This window comes from Aspergillus pseudonomiae (assembly GCF_009193645.1).
Source record: "Aspergillus pseudonomiae strain CBS 119388 unplaced genomic scaffold BDV37scaffold_1, whole genome shotgun sequence".
In the NCBI taxonomy this organism is placed as follows: domain Eukaryota; kingdom Fungi; phylum Ascomycota; class Eurotiomycetes; order Eurotiales; family Aspergillaceae; genus Aspergillus; species Aspergillus pseudonomiae.
In genome coordinates this window covers 427,600-446,943 of record NW_022475993.1, presented here as the reverse complement: position 1 = coordinate 446,943, position 19,344 = coordinate 427,600, and the positions used below count along the sequence as shown (strand labels likewise).

Below are 19,344 nucleotides of genomic sequence, written 5' to 3'. Positions count from 1 at the left end.
TTGATGTTGGATCGTTCTTCGAATCGTAGTGCCTAGGTGGGTAATAATCACTGCTCGGAATATGTTTTTCATCGGCCCTCCCAGACTGGCACGCTCAGTGACGACGAAGCTTGCGTGGCACCTTGTGTGATTAAGTAGACAGCAGAATAGTCCCGATTTAAACTGACAACCAATCACCTACCAAGCCAAGATGTCCGCGGAATACAAAAGTCCTGTCAATAAAATACCTAACTACTCCGGAGTACAGTATAAATAAGTGATCTGTCATGGCCGAGACCTTTCCCGCAAATTATATATGCATATCATTTCCGTGCCGCGTCCACCATTGGTGTGATTAATGATAGCCCCGCCTATTTATTTTTATTCTGATTCTGATTTTGAGCCCGAAAATTCGAGAAATTTAACGTGACGACTTTCCTACTGAAGTTTAGCGACGTGCAGTGTTAAATTCTAGGTCTGGTTAGGCGGAGCAATCCGTCCCGTGTCAGGAACCAGGAGCTCCACCAGATCACGCATCGATGGATCCACAATGAGTGACTTTGACTGAGGAAGAGATATCGCAGTACTACCTCAATGAGCATCCGGAGTAGTGAAGTGTGGAGGATTGGCATTGACTGGGCATGGATATTGCCATGTCATCACTAGCAATGGACAGCGAAAGCAACCTGGTAAAAGTAGTGGAGGGATCACTATAAGTGGACTATTTCATATACCAAAGGCATTGCGAGAATCACATTATTAGATTAAGAAGAGAAGGTGTCTGTCAAAGGCGTCCCAGAAAGGGACACCTATTCGAGAGCTGTCGGCTATTGTTCCCTCGCGTGCCTAGATCATATGGGTAAGCCGGCCTCTAAAGTATTAATCAACACCTGGGCAAGGATTTGAATACTCGCTAGTTTGGTCATACGCGCCAAGGGCTTTGATTACTTGAAGTCACGCACTCGATGGGAAAGGAAACTCCTTGAAATAGGGAAAAGATGTTGCAAAGAGGGTGAAATATGATAAAACATACTAAAAAGGTAAGATATACAAGGATGCGTAGTGTACGGAGCTCCGCTAGTAGATTAGCAACTGATGGCTCAATGGGAACGCTGAACTGGTTAAACAAAAATTGTTCCCCTGCAAAGTTTTTTGACACGGGCTCGAGCACCTTCGGGTCTAACATTACTTTGTACTCCGTAGGAATATTTTCCCGGCTATCGGTTATGATTCTTTATAGTAAGCTTAAAAAACTGACAGTTACTATATAGAAAACAATAAAAATTGCTTGAAAAATATACAGGAAGCAATTAGATAGAAATACACTAATAATACGGCTAAGAATCTTTCTCACTAATACTATACAATCTACTCGGTGGGAGCCAGGCCAAAGTTGAGCGAGAGGTGCGTAATGTCTGGCCCCAAGCACTCAATGAGTATGTGATCCACACTTGATCTTATTAGCCAGATTTCCTGCAAGCGGTCGAAGAGACATATGGATCAATATATCACTATTAAGAAGGATCTAATGTTAATTATAGAGGCAAAGGACAGAAGCTCAAGTAACAATATCGATCATTCTTATTCTACACACTGCAACTGTAATAGGTTCTCTATCACCTTATTACTAGTATCTACAAAGTGGAATTGTTTGGCAATGAAGTTAGACAAAACCCTTTCTAAGCCATACCTTGTCCATAAAACTTGGATGGACCAGAGGGAGATTACTGCATGGCGACTCTTCCAGAAACAAGTCTAATTGAATCGACTTAGAGAAGATCTGCCGCATTTATCTGTTATTGACTCTTTTGCACGGAGGTAACTGTGCTATAACCAGCACTAAATGTTCCAAAATGAAAACTGTTGACATGCCGACGACCGCTGGCGCACTTGTACACCGTAAGCTAAATGAAGCTAGGGACGCACCTTGGCTAGTGCAGCTGTCCGAACTGGGCGATTTCATTGTTTGAGAGACATCGGATGATCTTCCTAGGCCATATGAACGCTTCAATATAGATACTTATGCTCGTTAAAAGAACAGGGAAGTGTGCGGCCTATTTTCGCATATAGGGCCAACCCCAGCTTTTCATTCTCTCAATAATCGCCAACTACCCTTGGACTTCCGACAATCAACAATCGAAGGATACCTCCTTGGTTTGCTAGAAGTATTATCTGATAAGTCTCGACTTATTCAAGCTGACAGTGGTGATACCACTCGGCTTCCTGTGATTGAGGTTGATCTTGAAGTGGGTGGACTTCCAGAACTATTGAACCTTCCAACCACTGACAATACTCTGAACCCATCACGATACAGGCCACCGATAACAGCTCCTCATATGGACAAGGATTGTCAGATGCATTCTTTCTCTAGCTGTGATACAGGATATTGACGACTACTAGGTTAGCTTACTCAACTTCTCTCTCTTCATCTGCACTTGCATATCGCTATGAAAATAGCAAACGCTATCATGGTTACCGCGACGGCAGTAAGAATTTACCCCAAACAAAGCAAAGTCGATGCATTCTCATAGTATGACAGAATACCTTGGACCCAATGACGAACAAGAATCCGCTAGGCTTGGTATGAGATGCTACTGGTAATGATAAACAGGAAACTGTTTCTGGCCCCTATCGAGTCTCCGCCAGGACGTGTGTTAGACGTCGGCGCTGGAACAGGGATATGGGTAATGGATTTTGGTGAAGTCCCTAGATCAATACGCCTTCAGGTTCTGTACTAACTTGAACAGCCGACAGCCACCCATCAGCGGAGATTGGGCCGATCTACATTAAATTAGAGCAACGGCCCTTGAGCTGACATTAGCGCTTTCCAGGGTATTGGAATGGATTTGAGCCCAATACAGCCTCAATTGTGGGTCGTCAACTTCTGTGTGCTGGGCCCCACTGATAGAATGATGTCGCAGTGTCCCTCCAAATGCTAGGTCCTTGGTCGACGACTTCGAGAATGATTGGATCTACCAAGACCAATTCGACTTCATCCATGGTCGATATTTGGCTGGAACCGTGAAGAACTGGCTGAGGCTCATAACTGAGGCATACAAGTTGAGCCTCCCCTCTCACAACATGATCCCCTGATTTACTCCAACGGGTACACGAAGCCTGGAGGATAAGTTGTGTTTCAGGACTGGGATGTCGAGGATGGGTCCATCAAAGGCACCTCGGTTAAGAAATACTACTCGGTAGTTTGTGGCAGTTTCACCAAGGCCGGGTTTATGATTAGTCCAGGTCCGTCTAGGTGAGTGGCTCCAAGAAGCAGGGTTTGAAGAGGTTCACGTGCAGAAGTACCGTGCTCCTGTTGGAGGCTGGCCGAAGGATCAAGTATTATGTATGTGGGACCAGGTCGACCGCTGGTAGTGCTGATCTAACTGGCTTCGAGGCAGGGGCCATGGCGACCCTCACAAGGTTTGAAGGCTGGTCGAAAGAGGAGGTTAATGTGCTTGTGTCAGGGGCGAAAAGGGATGTCCGGAATCCTAACGTGCATACTCCGTACTATAGCCCACTTGTAGGTGAGCTGGAAGCTATATTGTCCGCTAAACCGTTTCGCAGTCATGTTGTGTGTGGCCAGAAACCTACATCACCGACCGAGCCATAACCTTGAAGTTTTAAGAAGTCCATATGGGTGGAGCTGTCAACCTCCCCTGTGGCAAAAGCAATACCGCCCTATCATGGTGGACTATAGGCGAGGACAACCGATGCACCGGCGGGACTCGCGCGACCCTACAGGGAGGAAAGTGGTGTGGATCTTCCCGAAGACCGATTGGTTGTCGTATCCAAGGAACGCCACCGACCCGAATTTCTCATGCGACTCGATCTAGACTATCGACAAAAGGGGATTAGCTGGGGGTGGTTATGATGCCGATCGCAGCTGAGAAATTGCAACCCGTGGATGTTGTTCATTTGCCCGCTGGTCTCGATTTGGGGATACCACACGAAATTCCTGGAGCCGAGTTACTACAGCATTAACTTTTGTTGAAGACCGAGGAAGCCAGTACGTCTTCAATAACGGAATACGTCATGGCGCTGAAGGGTGACACGCCTTCGCCACGACGAGTGCCTCTATGGATCAATTAGCACCAGCACAAGAATATACTAGTACACTCTATTCCCACCACAGAGTGACAGCACCGAATAAAATGTTGTCCCCACGTGGCATTGACCAGAGGCAGTGTCACTAGAAAAACGAGCCAGGAAGATTCTTCCACCGAGTGGATCAGCTGATCATGACTAAGAATTCATCAAAAGACCCCGTCGAATTTCCCTTCTTGCTTAAAGGACCAGAGCTGCAAATTCACCTACCGGTTTCACAACGTCATGAGAAACAGTTTCGCATACTCTTGTAGTTCCCGATAACACAATCTGGTTTAGGATACATAGCTTGAATTGAGTCGTTCATGAAGACAAATTCATGTGTGACGAACTCCGCCAGTACTACTTACGTGCGTCAGAAGCTATTGCCACTAACATGTCCAGTAGGATCACAAAGAGATTTCCATGACTCGCCCGGAAAGCATCCCATATTTTTAAACCATGAGTCCACGACTTGAGAAACATTCACCGTCACACACTGGGCGGTCCCCGTCTCACTCCTCAGAGGATGGAGGTTCCCGCTTCGCCTTCGTAACCGAGGGCACCTTGGCTGAAGCTCGCAGTCATGCAATGCGGGAGCATTGGAGGCAGCGCCAACGGCGCAAGCAAAAATCAGAAGATCGCCGAACCCAGAGGAAAATATTGCCTCACACAAGCCCCGTGGAGAATAGTAAACCGAAGCCAAACCGCGCTTCTGAACCAGTAGTTGACTATCATTGTACCGAGGATGTGTTCCTACTGCACCAGCCCAGTCCGACTCGTATAAAGACCAGATACTCGGATTACGGCGAAGAAAACACCGAAGCCCAGCATGCTGGGGTGCCAATACAGGCCTTAACTGGACTCAACCACGCCCTCGCGTCTTCCAGGCTCGACCCCTTTGAGATGTTTCCGGTTCAATTGACAAGTAAACATCACAAATTGCTCCATCACTGTGTGTTCGATGAGGGATAATCCTATGTGCCAGAGTGGCTAATTCGATGCCAGGGCTAATTACCCACGCGACTATGATGTTCGAAGATGTCGCCATTCCGAGCTTCAACCCGATGAAAGATGTTTGGTTCCCCCTGGATCTCTCCAACGCTGCTTCTTTCTATGGTATTATGGCCCACTCAGCAGCTCATCTGGACCATCTCTACGCGGGAATGAACCCTTCAAAAGGAACCGTCTCTGCCGATGCGTTGAAGTATAAATCAGAGGCAGTGAGCATACTCTCTACATGGATGGCCGACCCAGAGAAATCGCTGAGTAACGATGCCTTTGCTGCTGTTATTCGGCTTTTAACATTTGAGGCACGTTCGCTCCCTCTCGCAATGTTTTCCCAATGTGCCCCTCTTCTCTTCCCACCCGGCTTGTCTGGTGGCTCAAATTGATACATGACTGACTCATGTGCAGAGATACTGGGGGACGGAAGAGGAGTGGATGGTGCATCGCACTGGCCTTCAAAGAATGATTGACGCACGGGGTGGTATTGATAAACTGCACGATAATTGGCGGCTGGAGCTTGTCGTTTATCTGTAAGCTTCTATATGGCTATGGCAGTGTCATAGCTAATGTGTCAAGCAGTGTCTCCTTAATGTCCAAACCAACGTGGTTCGCGTCGTCGAACAACATATCAGAAATATCCGAACAGTCCTTCCACAATGCCGCGAAAGCAGCATTAGTGGATACACAGAAAGTCCGCTGCCTATGGCTGATATCATTCATCCAGGACATGCGAACTCTCATGGCATTTTCATCTCGGCTATATATGGACGGTCTTGCGTCTTACCCCTCTCTGTACGATGCCGTTTTACTCCTACGGTCGAATTTCCACCTAGCCAACGAGAGTCCTCCCCAGACTGCCAGTTTTCCCTCCGACTACGATAGACTGGCTTGCCTATTCTCCATCTGCATAACGATGCAAGAATCCATATCCCGCTCGCATGTCACGGCAGCGTTACCCGCGCCTGAGATTCATAACGACATGGCATTACTGGATGTGGCTCTTGCAACCTCGCGAAACGTATGGGAAACATCAGTGTACAGTCTGCGTGCATTCCTGCATCACCACTTCGTGGCATATCACCCAGACGGAGCCGCGAAGATCGACTATGTCATGAAGATGACGGACGTTCTGGGCCATCTGAGTCTTGAGGCACGTAGGGGTGTCGAAAAGTGTCTTTTGAATATGCTGTGTCGTGCACAGGAGGGCAAGCTATTTTTCTTAGCTGATGATAGCTGGACTCCTGATTCGCTGCTGTCGTCTGTGCACGGCCAGTAATTTTTTGTGGTCTTTCTTTCCTTTTTTTTCTGTTTTCATGCTTTCTTCGAGCTGACTGCTTTTCGGCGATATCTATTTCTTGCGGCCGCTATATGTCCCCGCGTCTCGGAGATGAAGGGTCAATTTATCAACCCTAATGTATATACCTTATGGCAGATATTAACAACAATTCTATATGAATCAGGATACTTAGTCTCATTAAGTCGATATATCCCTACTTAAGCACACCTGGCCACCGAGCGAACGCGATTTCACCAGGCCGGATTGCCTATGCGGAGGTCCTACGGTTGACGAAACGGTGTAGGCTGTATACTTGATTTGAGTACAGTGGAAGTACAGCTAACTAAAACTGGATGGTAGAACTTTAGTGATTTTATAGAATTCTTCGGTTCCACCCCCGATATACTAATCCATAGCTTCTAAAAATACATACTATGGAACAGGATCGGGACAAGGATCGGGACATAGTTCTTGATTCACTCTTTTCTTAGAGTCCTCACAAGGATAATCTTTCCTCTTGTGAATGACATGTTTTGGATCGTTCTTCCAGTCTTTCTATATGACATCGTATTCCAAGTAGCAGCGCATGTCGACCGCTAGGTCAAGGTGAAGATATGGTTCTGGTTTTCTTGGGAAAGGCACCCTTAGAGAATGGAGTCTTGAAGGAAACCAAAGATGGATTTTTAGTTATTTTTATATCTAAATAAAGCGAGGGTGTAAAATGTGAATTGCCTATACCCGACTTAACCTCTGATGATATTTAACTGAGTCAGTTCACATTTTGTGTTATGTACATCTGCATAAGGGTGTCCAGAGACAATTAGGTGTGATGAGCAGCTTCCACAGGCAATCTTTAAGAATTTCTAGGACCGTCTGGTATTGTTTGGAGGAGGAACCGAAAGTGTGTGGTGAAAGGGGAACAATATTAACAACTTCCCCGCGGTACGAAAGTGGAACTGAAAATTAACTCTGATAAGCTCGCGTCACCCGAGATTTTTTATCGCCAATCGGTCTCCGGAAATTTACCTTGACCACTCACTTGGTCTCTTGAGCTCTAGATTTCTTCCTTACGCCTCGACCGGTCTCCACCTGATGCAGGGTCCTTGAAGCTTTTTTCATCTTCCATTGACGGTTTTTACTTACACCCGTAGCTACTATAACCACCACAATGGCCGACACAGACGAAGCCGCCATTCACCTTCCGTCGCATGACTCCGCGACACACATCGACACGGACTTGTCCGATGAGACGCAGGACTTTCGCATGCTGAGCAATCTTTCCTTGTCAGTGTTGCTGGTTCCTAGCCCACACGTATTATGGTTATATCATGGACTGACTCGGAGAATAGCCTCGCAGATACGTCGCAAGCTACTCTCCCCAAACGCGGTGAGAAGGACTTCGAACCGAACCCAACCCTGTACCAAGCCGATATCCTAGATGCCTCACGTCAGGCTATGCACAATGCCCTTGCGCATCCGCGGTTACACAATCCAAAGAACCAGATCATTGGCATCTACGCGCCCGATGGACCTGCTCCGCCTCGATCATTAGCTACGCCAAAAACACTAGACACCATTGCAGAGAACGATACCCCAGCACAAACCGCCGAGGCGGAGGAAAGTCAGTCTAAAAAGCCTGCAGGCACTGGGGCAAACGTCCATCCGGATTCCTGCGTCTACGTAACGAACCCGAAGGGACAGTTTTTCAAGAACATGGGGCGCGCGGATCGGTGGGGTCGGATCTGGCTTCTGCCAGAGGAAGCTTTGTATATGCTTGAGCGAGGCAGTCTGGATGTTAGGTGGCTGCAGTCAGCAACGGGATGTGAGGATGATGGTGAGACGGAGGACTCTGGGATCCCAATGAGCTTGCAGGCTGCGTATGCGTGTTTCATTGGACATGGGGGGTTAACGATCGATCGGTTTTCTGTTTACTCCGGATTGAGGAGGTTGGGTTACACACTTATCCGAGCTCCTGGGTGGTACGATGAGGCGGAGGAAGAGTTCGAGGACCCAGAATCAACCAAGCGACAAGGTCCGGGTCTGGCGGGAATCTATGGGCGATTTATGAACTGGCTGCATAGCTCTACTACCACGGCTGTAGGGCCTGTTGCTGGCCTTGGGATCCATCGCAATTACAGTGAGTCAGGCTAAAATTGTCTCTGTAACGTGGTTCCGTTCTAACGCTATACAGATGATATCTACCGCAAGCTTTCGATAATTCCTTTCTACGACCCTACAGCTCCTTTATCCCAAGCCCCGCAGACGAAACTGCCATTCCGCGTTGTATTCTATGTCTACAAGCCATCTACTCCATTCCGCAAATCTGCCCCTCCTGCACCGGACTTCAGAGTTGCTGTCGTTAATGCTCGCACGCAAACTACGGTGCCAACGTTAGCTCAACTCGGCACCCTCCTTGAGAGCACACCCCTGGATCCGCCAAAAGGCGAGAAGATGGAAAGAATGCTCTACATGCGACTCCGACATGGATACCGGAACGTTGTCTTGGCGGTTGTCGACCAAGGCGTTGTAAGCTACCTCCGGGTCGCCGATGCAGCGTTTGGAAAGGAAAAACTATATAATAGACCTGCTCCTTCCGGGAATAAACGGGGTGCGAATCCTCGCAACCCCCGGCCGAAGCCCAAGGGCCGGTGATGCCAAACGTTATTGGTAATGATTCTGGTTTATAAGTACACAACATACCAAGAAAGTTTCCAGATTTATACGGCGCTACCCGGACCATGAGGCGACAGCACAGCCAATTCGTGTTATGGGTCCACACTGATCTTGGCTGCCATAAAGTATGGTACGAAACAGAAATGTCTCCCCAGGAATAAGGTCTCGATCTCCATGGCGAAGAAGGATGAGGACCTAGTAGAAGGAGGGAGAATTGACGTCATCTGCCATCATCTTTAGGACGTCCGTCTATGATGAAGATCGGACGTAGATGCTCAGATGGCGTGCAGTATTGATAGGGAACGAACAAGGGCGTGGTTTTCCATACCAGAACATGATGTATTGTGTTCATGTCATACCGTTTACCCTCCATAGCCTTCAGGACACGGTATTCTAGTAGTGTCAACCGGGACAAACCCATATATACACGAGGCCCAACGCCATGCGCACTATCCTACCCACGATCAAACTCCGCCCGTAAAAAGAAATAATCGAAATAAATAAATCATCCAGATCATAACGCAGAAAGGGTATGTCGCCTAAAGCCTGGTCAGCACAGCACCCAATAAGATCTAGATTATCCCTGACATACGGAGGTAAAAATCATGTATCCAGGTAATCCGCCGCCATCAACAACTCTAGACACAACTCCGCCGGAATTTCCATATCTGGAACATTTGACTGGTTCTTATTCTTCTCGTTATAGCAAAAGTACTCGCAGACTTTCTCGAGAACGATTCCGCTGATATTCTCTAGTGTGCAGCGACCTGTCAATGCTTCGGCGAATTTACCTAAATAACAAACTCACAGTAAGCACACTGAATCCCAGAAGATAGCACAGCGAGGACGGATTAACGAGAGGCAACAGGGAAAACGAACTAGAAGGATCCAGCATCCGACGTATCGTCCCAGAGACACAGGCCGCGCTGCGCGGAAGGACAAATTCAAACCCATCACCCGAGACCAAAGTCACGAACTCTGAGTCGGCAGCTGATGAAGCCATTTTCTCGTTAAGGTTGTGAGAACGGAGACGATATGGGGAGGAGATGGTGACAGCTGGATTTGATCAACGGTGGACGCGGGACAGGACAAGAGAGATAAGAGACGCGGCGATGTCGTGACGGAAGTTTTAACTTTCTCCACGTGGTCTGTGCGGAAGCTTTCCGATGAACTGCTTTCTTAGTCTATTTTAATTTCAATGTCCGGCTTTATATACTTCCTCTGGCATGTGTGCCTCTTGGATGGGTTGTTGAGCTTATTGTTTTCTTCTTGGTATGTTTGAAAGCGTTGGAAGCTTTCTTGGTTGTCTTCCTTGTTTTCATTTCAATCGCTTTGAGTGTTCACATACATTCATTCAGTCAGACTCAATAATGAACAACTGCCTTTCATCTCTATACATCTAACTCGATCGAGACGTGGCCGGGCTTGGAAAAGCACAATCAACCAGAATGCAAACAATACGACTCAGCATGCGCAGCGCAACAATGCCAACATCGCACCTCCCCTCTCTAGGCCGCCGATACAATAGGCGCATATTGAACACAGCTCTCTCCACAGCCTGCAATGCCCCACAAAGACGACATCTCTCATCCCAGTCACCCAGCACCCCAGCACGCCTCACCGGCCGTACCTGCATGATCACAGGCGGGACATCAGGCATTGGATTCGCCATCGCAAATCGATTTCTCCAAGAAGGCGCAGAGCGCGTCATTCTCGTCGGACGATCGTACGAGCGCCTCCTCAAAGCCGCCGCCAGCCTCCAAGTCAATGGTGAAGGTGCCCAGAACCAAGAAGCGGCTGATGACACAGCATCAAAGTCGCAAGGGACTCTGGTCGAAACTTCGGATAGAATAAGTCTCCTTGTGGGCGATGTATCGGAGGCTGGATCGTGGCTACGTGAGCTGGAGAAGGCGATGGTATGTTGTGTTACATTTCTCACTTTGTCATTTTGGCTTTGTTATTGTCTTCGAACGATGGTTTGGCTGACAAAGGATCCTAGCAACCAGTCGACATCCTAGTCAACGCAGCTGGGATCTCCCACTCCAATATTCTTCCCAAGATGTCTCCCGAAGATATCTCACAAACCCTCCGGACAAACCTTGAAGGCGCGATCTTGACATCCCGCACCCTTCTCCGTGCGTCTCTCCGCAACAGGGTAAAAAGCCGTTCTGGCGAGACCCGACCTGCATCTAAATGTATCATAAACATCTCATCATTACTAGCGCTGAAAGGCGGAACCGGTGCAGTCCCATACGCCGCTTCCAAAGCGGGGCTTCTCGGCCTCACCAGGTCGTTAACAGTCGAAGCGGCTGGTTCTCTGCGCAATGTGGTCGTGCGGTCGAATGCGATTGTGCCGGGCTATATTGAGACGCCGATGATTGCGGACTTTAGCGAGGGGCAGAATGAGAGGTTGAAGGAGAGCATTCCGCTGGGTCGGTTTGGGGCACCGGAGGAGATTGCGGATGCGGCGGTGTTTCTGGCCGGCAATGAGTATGCGAATAATTGCGTCATTAATTTGGATGGGGGGTTGAGTGCCGTTTAATCTACTGTATTATGTCAGGGGTTGGTTGTGTGTATATATGATGAGGACATCAGTGAGGGCCGTTAGAATGGTAGACCCTCAGGCTTTAGTGCAGTGTAGGATAATCTCAATTATGATAACAAGTAAATTCATCGACTCATCTGTGTATCTTTGTTGGAACGCCACGCCGAAGTATGCACATTATGACTTCGGTCAAACTAAAAAGTACCAACGGTAATCCCTTCGTCCAATCTATTCGGAGCAAACGCATGATATGTTACAGTAGATGGAAGGGGATAGAAGTAAAAAGAAGATATCTCTGGTGATCCACCCAAAACTCAAGAAACAACCAATGTGTGAGAGGAAAACATTGCATAGGGAAATATGTCGGAGGTTGAGTGGAGATAATTGGCCTCCATGTGCCTCTGTTTTGTTCGTTCAGTCGTCAATCAGAATTGCACCTCCTTCCGTCTCATCTAAGACGATAGGATTCGATCCATCGCCGTCAGCGACAGAGATACTAGCCACGCGCTTTGAACGGTCTTCACCGTTAGTAAGGCCGGCTTCCTCGGCATTACGCTTGCGCTTGTTCGGATCTGAAGTGCCATTAACGTGCTCGCTAACGGTAGGCGTAGGTGCCTGTGGTTTCCGGGGAATTTCAGGGACCTTGACTAAAGTGATCGGCTTTTGTTCTGGTGCCGAGGACTCGGGCCTATTCAATTGTCAGTAATCTATTTAATCAAGTCGGTTGACTTGAGAGGTAGATAGCCGGAGGCTTACTTCTCAGTCATGACAACTAGTTCAAGGTTCACACGCGGTTGCTCGTCCTCCTCGTCTATGATTGTGATGAGGCTTTCATTGCTCACACCCAGTTCCGATAACTTTTTAGTCAAATTGTCTTCAAGGTCGGGGTCATAAATTGTGCCCAACTCGTTGCTGACTGAAAGCTCTTCACCATACCCTAGCTGCGAGCGGAGGATATCCTGCACCAAGTCGTTGATTGTGGCCTGCTCCGGGTTAATCTTTACCCTGGCCTGGGCGACCGAGCAAACAGGGCAGTTGGGGTTGGGTGGCTTCAAAGAATCGGAATTAATTGCACGGGCACCTGATCGTTCGAGAAAGATCTATTTTGGACGAGTTAAATCGAGGCCACATGACTCAAGGCAAAAGATACCTACCATTTTGGCATGTGCGTAGTCATCCTTCAAGACCTTGAATGCCTGTAGGACACATAGGCCAGCAGTCATAGCGTTTGTGGTCGCGATTGCTGGTATAATATTACCAGCCATTTCTGCTCACAGTCAGCAAAACCTGGGTCTGTCACAGCGTCCCATTGCTACAGCACTTACGTTTTGTATCGAACTTTGATTTAGGCTCAATCCCGAATATTGTTGCTCGCAGGTTAGCACTGGCGGTGACAAAGTCTAGTGTATCCACATCGTCCTTATCAAACACCAGGATGGGCTTGACATCATTATTTGTGGTGTCTAGCAGTGTCTTTAGCCGTTTGCTCAGTCGATCCAAGCTGTGATACATATCAGTCAAAAGAATCACCACTGGAGGAACGAGGAATAAGTCGAACCTGTCCTTAAAAACTACCAAGTCCTCGGCCAAAGTCCAGACTTTTTGATCGTTACTAGAAATAGTAGGCTCAATTGACGAAGCATCTCCCTGTATCTTCTCAAAGTCCAGGGGCTCCGGGGCCTTGCGGGTCTTCCACATATCCTCCATACCGCGTAGTCGGTCTATGTCCTCCTTGAAAACCTTTGTAAATACCTTGTGAGCGAATTCGGGGGAGCCCATTGATTCGCGGATTTCTTTGAGAGCCTGTGCCTCTTTTCGTAGATTCGCAATTTCTTCCGCTGGGCAGAGTTAGCAATCTTTGCCCAAGGCTGGGTGGAAATCCATCAATATGACTCACCATTACTGGCATCTTCAGTACTATCCAATTCTGGCGTCTCGTCCTCACTTGTCCCAAAAAGCTCGCTAGACCTGCTTAGTTTATATCTTGCCGAGTATACCCTCTCCAATAACTTACGGGAAAAGATAGCTTTTCGCCCAGACAATACAATGAATAGGTTGGCTCGGGGTACTGCGGATGGTGCACACGGGGAATGACTTGGGGACTTCCTTTGAGTTGCAATCGTAGCATTCCGTTTGGCCCTGTCGGCGGTCAATTAAACCCAGCAGACTCATGTGGACGCAGTGGGTCGCCCCCATATCCTACCTTCTTGATGACCTGAACCTGACCGTTAAATCCGGTAGTTCCGCTTTCGATCAGTGGCACATCGGCAGCTAGGCACATCCTGTTGACATGGCGACGCGCGTCCAGATTGTCAAGCGCATTGAAGACCACGTCGAAATTCGCAAACCAATCCACGTTGAAACGGCTGTCCTTGATGTTCGCATGGTAGGCTTCGAGCTTTGCGCTTGGTTGAAACTTCTGGGCAACTTCCTTCGCGACCTGTGTTCAGGAAAAGACATTCGTCAGCTTCTCTTCGTCCCGAGACAATGAAAGGTGCCGGAAGGGTATCAGGGTGGGACGTTGCGCAGGTGACGCCACGGGCGGGGCATGAAGGGTGGACGGTTCAGTGTGTGACGCACCAATGCCTTTGATTTTTTAATGTGTTCAAAGCGAAAGAGGAACTGACGATTCAAATTGCTCAGGTCGATGGTATCAAGATCGATGATGTGGATTTCGCCAAAGCCAGAGAGCAAGAGGTTCTTCAGCAGCTCGCAGCCGATCCCACCGGCGCCCACAAGGAGTACGCGCGACTAGAGAGAATGACATGAATCAGCTTCTGAGATAGAAAGGAGCACAACCACAGGGTCAGAAGTATTATACATACCTCCTTTAAGCGTCTGGACAAGGTCCCGAGCGACCGCTTGGAGTAGGTGTCTCGCGGCATGATTGAGGGCGCGAGAGCAATGCGAAGGTGGAATGAGTGGCAGCTGAGGTCAGAACAGGGCGACAGTCATCGCCAAATGAGAGAGGATTCAGCAAGGAACAGTGAACAGAGCGACGCTGCAGGGGACAGCAGAAATGAGCGAAAGTCCAGGACCGGATGATTGATTTCGGGAAATGCGAAATGCGTCGGAGAAGCACCGCGCTTTAATTAGTCCCAAATTGGGGGCCTGGAATGAGCAATGACGACACCGCTGTCCAGAACACGAGACTTTCTATTCCTTCTTATATTTTTGTTATTTTTTCCCTTCTCCCTTTTAATGAGTAAGGAAAAGCTAGTCATGCATAATAGTGGTTCTACTAAAAGTCTCGGACAGCGGATGCGATCGCACGATTGGACCCTAGAGCAATCAATCTGAATTGAATTTATTGGTCATCCTCTTCTTATGCGGTGTTCTTGATCACATCTGGCTAGTCCCACTTATTGGCCATCCAGCTTCCCACATTCAACCAGAACGTACAGTAGCTTTCCTACTAGAACAAAAGTACATTCAATGATATTTGGGGTGGTGTCGATATACTGGCTGCGCAGTTGATTGCTGGGAGAAATGTGTACATACATGCATTGCAGAAAGTCGTCCCTTTATATGAACAATTTGGTCAGTCTAACTGGGGAATTGATTCCCTGCTGTTCAAATCACACATATTGGACCGAGTGACTGCAGCTAGTCATGAATTCATTGGAGAGTTCTATCTACCATAGTACTTATTTGTAACACAATTTACCATTATAGCATGTCCTCAAAGGTCAAACATGGCGTTGGGAATAAATTCATGTTTCGGTCCTGCACGAAGAGTACAACGAGGATATTATTAGAAGGCCCTATCAATGATCAGTTTATTTGTAATGACTTCTTTCTTGACTCCTACAATTCTCCAAGGCAATCTTGTTTGCCGGACCAAGCGTCCGCACTCCGGCCCATACTGTGTAGTAGGCGGATCCAATGCAAGCCCCCGAAAAGAGACCATGAAGAAGATCGCTCATACTCCCCCGTATTATTATCCATACTTTGGTTAGCCTACCCTCATAAAGCAAAGAAAAGATAGGATGGAGGTGCCCGTGATTATCTGATAATATAGTAGTTGACTCTCTCTAAGACGTGGAAGATTTTCAATGCAATCATAGTAATACCATAGTAAGTGTACATATCTTAGTGGGGAGTCGTTGCTTGTTGCCTGTCCCAATTTTCCACCTTTTTATACCTCTGGTACTTGGATTCAGGTTCATTGGTGAGGAGCCAATCGCAATGTCTCTTGGGCTGACTAACCAGGGCCTTATCGACTTGAACCCCCCCCCCCCCAAAAAAAAAAGAACCAATGGTCTTAGATGAGATCCATTCCTTTTGTTGAGGCAAGGGTCAATGAATTTTTTTTTTTTTGGTTCTATGACATTGTGCGTAAATGAAAGGGGATTCTGGGACCCATTTTTAAATGTTCAAAAAGCAACCAAATTCAAAGGCGTCTATGGGTCCTTATCAAATTAGCAAAACTTGACTCGCTATTCTTGCCCAACCGATTGTCCACCAAAGTAACCAGACTTTTTGCCTGATCGTCGCTTTTGGTTCAAGGTTCAAAGGAGTACAAACGGTCGTGGGGAATTCGGTGCGCTAATACTGTCGGTCTTTGTTCCCTCCTTTTCTTTTTTTTCTGTATCAATTATACCTGATTTCCTGCCATTTCCCTTCTCGATCTCTTTGTCTATTTCTCTTTGACTCTTACCCCTCTTAAAAGTAAATTTTGGGGTTTCTTGGATAGTTCTTCCCGGTTTATATCAAGAACCGGAGCACAAGGGAACCCGCACCACTATGTCAGACGACGAAGCAGATCCCGAATTGCTCGCTCTTTTACGCAAGTCCCTCGGGCTAGGAGGAGGGGCAGCAAACCCGCGCGCAGCAGAGACAAAAGTTTTGGAGAATTCGCAGTACGTCTTCGACAATGCTATTGATGTCGCATTGAACCCAGCCAAGACCAAAGAGGCCGCCGAAACCATCTGGCGTTTGATGCAGAAAAAGGAATATTCCACGCAGACATGGTCGGAGCATGAATTACATCCCAAGACCAAGGATGAAAGTACCGTGGACTTCATTTTCACCATGGATTTACTAAACTTCAGTTTTTGGTCGGAGCGCCCGGAGGAGAAACGCTTCGCTATCGAATATCGCGGCAGGAAGTGGACCGGGTACTGGAGCTTAGTGGCTGCGTTGCAGAGGGCTTTGGATGAGGGTAGGTTCTGCATATTTATTAGGATCTAATCCGTAATCTGTTTCAGCGCGCTGTAGATGCTAAGACTTGCAGAGATCCCCATTACGAGCCCCTACTTTTGGGTGAATGAAGACGAATGTTCTGAGTCTCTACTCAAGCATGTGTTTCGATCGGTAGCTGCCGAGGAGATTCCTCTCCTGCAAGAGCGTCTCCAGTGCCTGCGGGAAGCGGGTCGAGTCTTGTGCGAGGTATGCCCAGCAGCTCCTGAATATCAGTAGCCTATGTATGTTCTAACAGCCTATCTATCTAGGATTTTGAGGGTAGTTTTGTCAACTGTATCTATAACGCCAACTACTCAGCTGCGTCCCTCGTAAACCTTATGGCTGAGAGTTTCCCCTGCTTCCGGGATGAAACCAGCTTTCAGGGACGGAGGGTTCGGCTCTATAAACGCGCGCAGATCTTAGTTGCGGACCTATGGGCCTGCTTCAACGGCGAGGGCCTTGGCGAATTCCACGATATTAACAAGATCACAATGTTTGCAGGTGCGCTCCATCCCTTGATTACCTTCGTTAGCTATAATTTCTCAAGTTTTGACGGGAGAAGTCAAGCTAACTATGATCCAGATTACCGAATCCCCCAAATACTAAACCAACTCGGTTGCCTGATGTATTCTCCACCTCTGGAAAGCCATATTCGCGACCTCAAACCAATTCCCAGTGGCTCTACTTGGGAGGTTGAACTGCGCGCCACCAGCATCTGGTGCGTTGAATTGATTAGACGAGAAATTGAGAAGAACCATCCAGACGCGAAGCTCAAGATAACGCCTACACAGCCTAACGGGCATGTGGCCAGTGTGGACCGCCGCCAAAGCCTCACCACCTCGGCATTAGAAGAACAAAGGAAGTGCACTACACAAAAACACATTACACAAACCAGCCCTGCTAAGCCCGCATCGTCGGGCGTCAATGCAATCTTGATAGATTTCTTTCTGTATGACACCATGAAAGAGTTAGAAAGAGACGGAAAGGAGCAGATTCCCCATCATCGCACAAGGAGTATTTGGTATTAAAGGTTAGAAAACCTTTTGCTTTGCCTGTTGATTTTTGGTCAATATACCCTTGGCCACTACTGTTAGGGAATTGATGTCTTTGCTTTCTGTGCTTTTCTTTTGCTGTTTGGGGGTTTGCATAGACATCGATACCATTTCTTCTCTGTTTTTCTGTGCTGGCAGCAGCGATGTCTTTTTGGATACCACCACTTTCAGATCTGGACGGCCATCCAGAGCTCATGACCTATGACCTACACATAAACTTCCTTATAGAAATGTCATCTGTTCCTCAGGAGACATGTCGCATATAATCCGACCACTTCTAACCGCCCAACCGTATTAAATTCATGCATCCTTTTAATTTCTTTCTAGAGGTATACTGGAAGCGTCTATTTCTCAAATCCATCTACTTCACCGGTCCTTCATGGGGCACAGCACTCCGACATTTCATTTCCCCTATTGGAAAATTGCTCAGTGCGCCCCGTTTGAAGAAGACATAAAGAAGTAAAATTGCGATTTCCAAAATAAACATCTCTCGTTGAAGATGCAGAGAGCAGCCGTTTAACAGGTCGCCCAGCGCCCCAGCCAAGCCTGACAAAGATAGAGGAAATGAAATGAATAGCATCTCATTCGATACCACTACGAGTCTCCCGACGCACTATACAATAACAAAGACATGCACGGCATAAACTTAGATCAGAAAAATTCTCCTACATGGCGCCGGGGAAGAACTTATATCAACCTCCATCCCCAACTATCGCTCACTTACAAGCCACTCCCATCTTCTCTCCCCAGCACAATACTCGTAGGTCCAACAACCAGCAAAGATGTACCGGGCCTTAATCCTCCTCCTCACTACCTACCTGGTAGCATTAGCCACCAGCCAAACCCTGACCCCAGGAAACACACTCGCGAACCCAGACACGGGCGCAGGGCTCCCTCGACCCGGCTTCCAAATACTACCCAGGAAGGCCCCCCCAAAAAACCCGCCTCCCAAATCACCCCTGCAGCAGGAATGCAGAGACGTCAAGGTCAAAACAGGACCCTTAGTTTCTAAAGGAAGCCCGGAACAGCAGCTCTTGACGGCATCCTGCCGCATCCCAGGATCACAGAAAACCCAGTCCTCGGAGCTGAGCCTGGACCGTTGTCTTGGGTGGCACAAGAACAGCGACGGCGGCGGAAGATTTGTCGCGATGAAGCAGTACGTATACTACGATGACCCCTGTTCACCCATAGCATATTGTTGCGAGTGATAGGCTAACGAATGCTAGTGGCGGAGGACTTTCGAAGGCAGGGGGGGAGTGCTCGACTTGTAGGTATCTCAATTCTAACCCTAATCTGCTATGCTATTGCGCGAAGGTGCGTCAGGATGAGATGACCTATATGAACCCGGCTACGGCCACGTGGACAGGTGCCGTCATGTATAACTTGTGTAAGTGGTCTGTGTGATTGATATGGGCTATTTTCTGATTGAGAGATATAGTTGAGGTGCTCCAAGGCGGGAAGTTTTTGATAGAAGTCAATGAGAAGGGAGTTCTTTCATGCCATGGTATAGCCGGGGAGTCCAAATAATGACCCTAGAAACTGTC

The 19,344-nt window shown here is 47.9% G+C and overlaps 8 protein-coding genes across 8 annotated transcripts; 5 read left to right on the top strand and 3 right to left on the bottom strand.

Moving 5' to 3' along the window:
- Positions 1–312: 312 nt before the first annotated feature.
- Positions 313–1,207, bottom strand: BDV37DRAFT_235351 (uncharacterized protein). Its single transcript, XM_032080477.1, has one exon. It carries the CDS (start codon positions 1,163–1,165, stop codon positions 902–904), a length of 264 nt encoding a protein of 87 aa, XP_031947219.1. The 5' UTR covers positions 1,166–1,207; the 3' UTR covers positions 313–901.
- Positions 1,208–4,144: 2,937 nt separating this feature from the next.
- BDV37DRAFT_1871 (uncharacterized protein) lies at positions 4,145–6,406 on the top strand. The gene is made up of 5 exons (XM_032079591.1): positions 4,145–4,422; positions 4,471–5,017; positions 5,071–5,375; positions 5,479–5,600; positions 5,650–6,406. Exons 2-5 carry the CDS (start codon positions 4,525–4,527, stop codon positions 6,344–6,346), a joined length of 1,617 nt encoding a protein of 538 aa, XP_031947218.1. The 5' UTR covers positions 4,145–4,422; positions 4,471–4,524; the 3' UTR covers positions 6,347–6,406.
- A 1,108-nt stretch (positions 6,407–7,514) lies between these two features.
- Positions 7,515–8,998, top strand: BDV37DRAFT_277549 (tRNA-splicing endonuclease subunit SEN54 family protein; the record flags this gene model as incomplete). The annotated part of the gene is made up of 3 exons (XM_032085796.1): positions 7,515–7,630; positions 7,696–8,483; positions 8,538–8,998. 3 exons carry the CDS (start codon positions 7,515–7,517, stop codon positions 8,996–8,998), a joined length of 1,365 nt encoding a protein of 454 aa, XP_031947217.1.
- Positions 8,999–9,622: 624 nt separating this feature from the next.
- On the bottom strand, positions 9,623–10,022 carry BDV37DRAFT_277548 (elongin C; the record flags this gene model as incomplete). The annotated part of the gene is made up of 2 exons (XM_032085795.1): positions 9,623–9,810; positions 9,899–10,022. The coding sequence occupies 2 exons, from the start codon at positions 10,020–10,022 to the stop codon at positions 9,623–9,625; spliced, it is 312 nt and encodes a 103-aa protein (XP_031947216.1).
- Positions 10,023–10,503: 481 nt separating this feature from the next.
- On the top strand, positions 10,504–11,561 carry BDV37DRAFT_277547 (SDR family NAD(P)-dependent oxidoreductase; the record flags this gene model as incomplete). The annotated part of the gene is made up of 2 exons (XM_032085794.1): positions 10,504–10,935; positions 11,019–11,561. The coding sequence occupies 2 exons, from the start codon at positions 10,504–10,506 to the stop codon at positions 11,559–11,561; spliced, it is 975 nt and encodes a 324-aa protein (XP_031947215.1).
- A 417-nt stretch (positions 11,562–11,978) lies between these two features.
- Positions 11,979–14,449, bottom strand: BDV37DRAFT_267529 (E1 ubiquitin-activating protein ubaB; the record flags this gene model as incomplete). The annotated part of the gene is made up of 10 exons (XM_032084045.1): positions 11,979–12,252; positions 12,321–12,664; positions 12,719–12,831; positions 12,890–13,065; positions 13,123–13,402; positions 13,462–13,532; positions 13,579–13,703; positions 13,768–14,004; positions 14,145–14,315; positions 14,390–14,449. The coding sequence occupies 10 exons, from the start codon at positions 14,447–14,449 to the stop codon at positions 11,979–11,981; spliced, it is 1,851 nt and encodes a 616-aa protein (XP_031947214.1).
- A 1,401-nt stretch (positions 14,450–15,850) lies between these two features.
- BDV37DRAFT_235297 (queuosine 5'-phosphate N-glycosylase/hydrolase) lies at positions 15,851–17,999 on the top strand. Its single transcript, XM_032080476.1, has 4 exons — positions 15,851–16,728; positions 16,801–16,955; positions 17,018–17,249; positions 17,331–17,999. The coding sequence occupies exons 1-4, from the start codon at positions 16,311–16,313 to the stop codon at positions 17,774–17,776; spliced, it is 1,251 nt and encodes a 416-aa protein (XP_031947213.1). The 5' UTR covers positions 15,851–16,310; the 3' UTR covers positions 17,777–17,999.
- A 583-nt stretch (positions 18,000–18,582) lies between these two features.
- Positions 18,583–19,327, top strand: BDV37DRAFT_277544 (uncharacterized protein; the record flags this gene model as incomplete). The annotated part of the gene is made up of 3 exons (XM_032085793.1): positions 18,583–18,956; positions 19,027–19,187; positions 19,239–19,327. 3 exons carry the CDS (start codon positions 18,583–18,585, stop codon positions 19,325–19,327), a joined length of 624 nt encoding a protein of 207 aa, XP_031947212.1.
- Between the last annotated feature and the right edge of the window lie 17 nt (positions 19,328–19,344).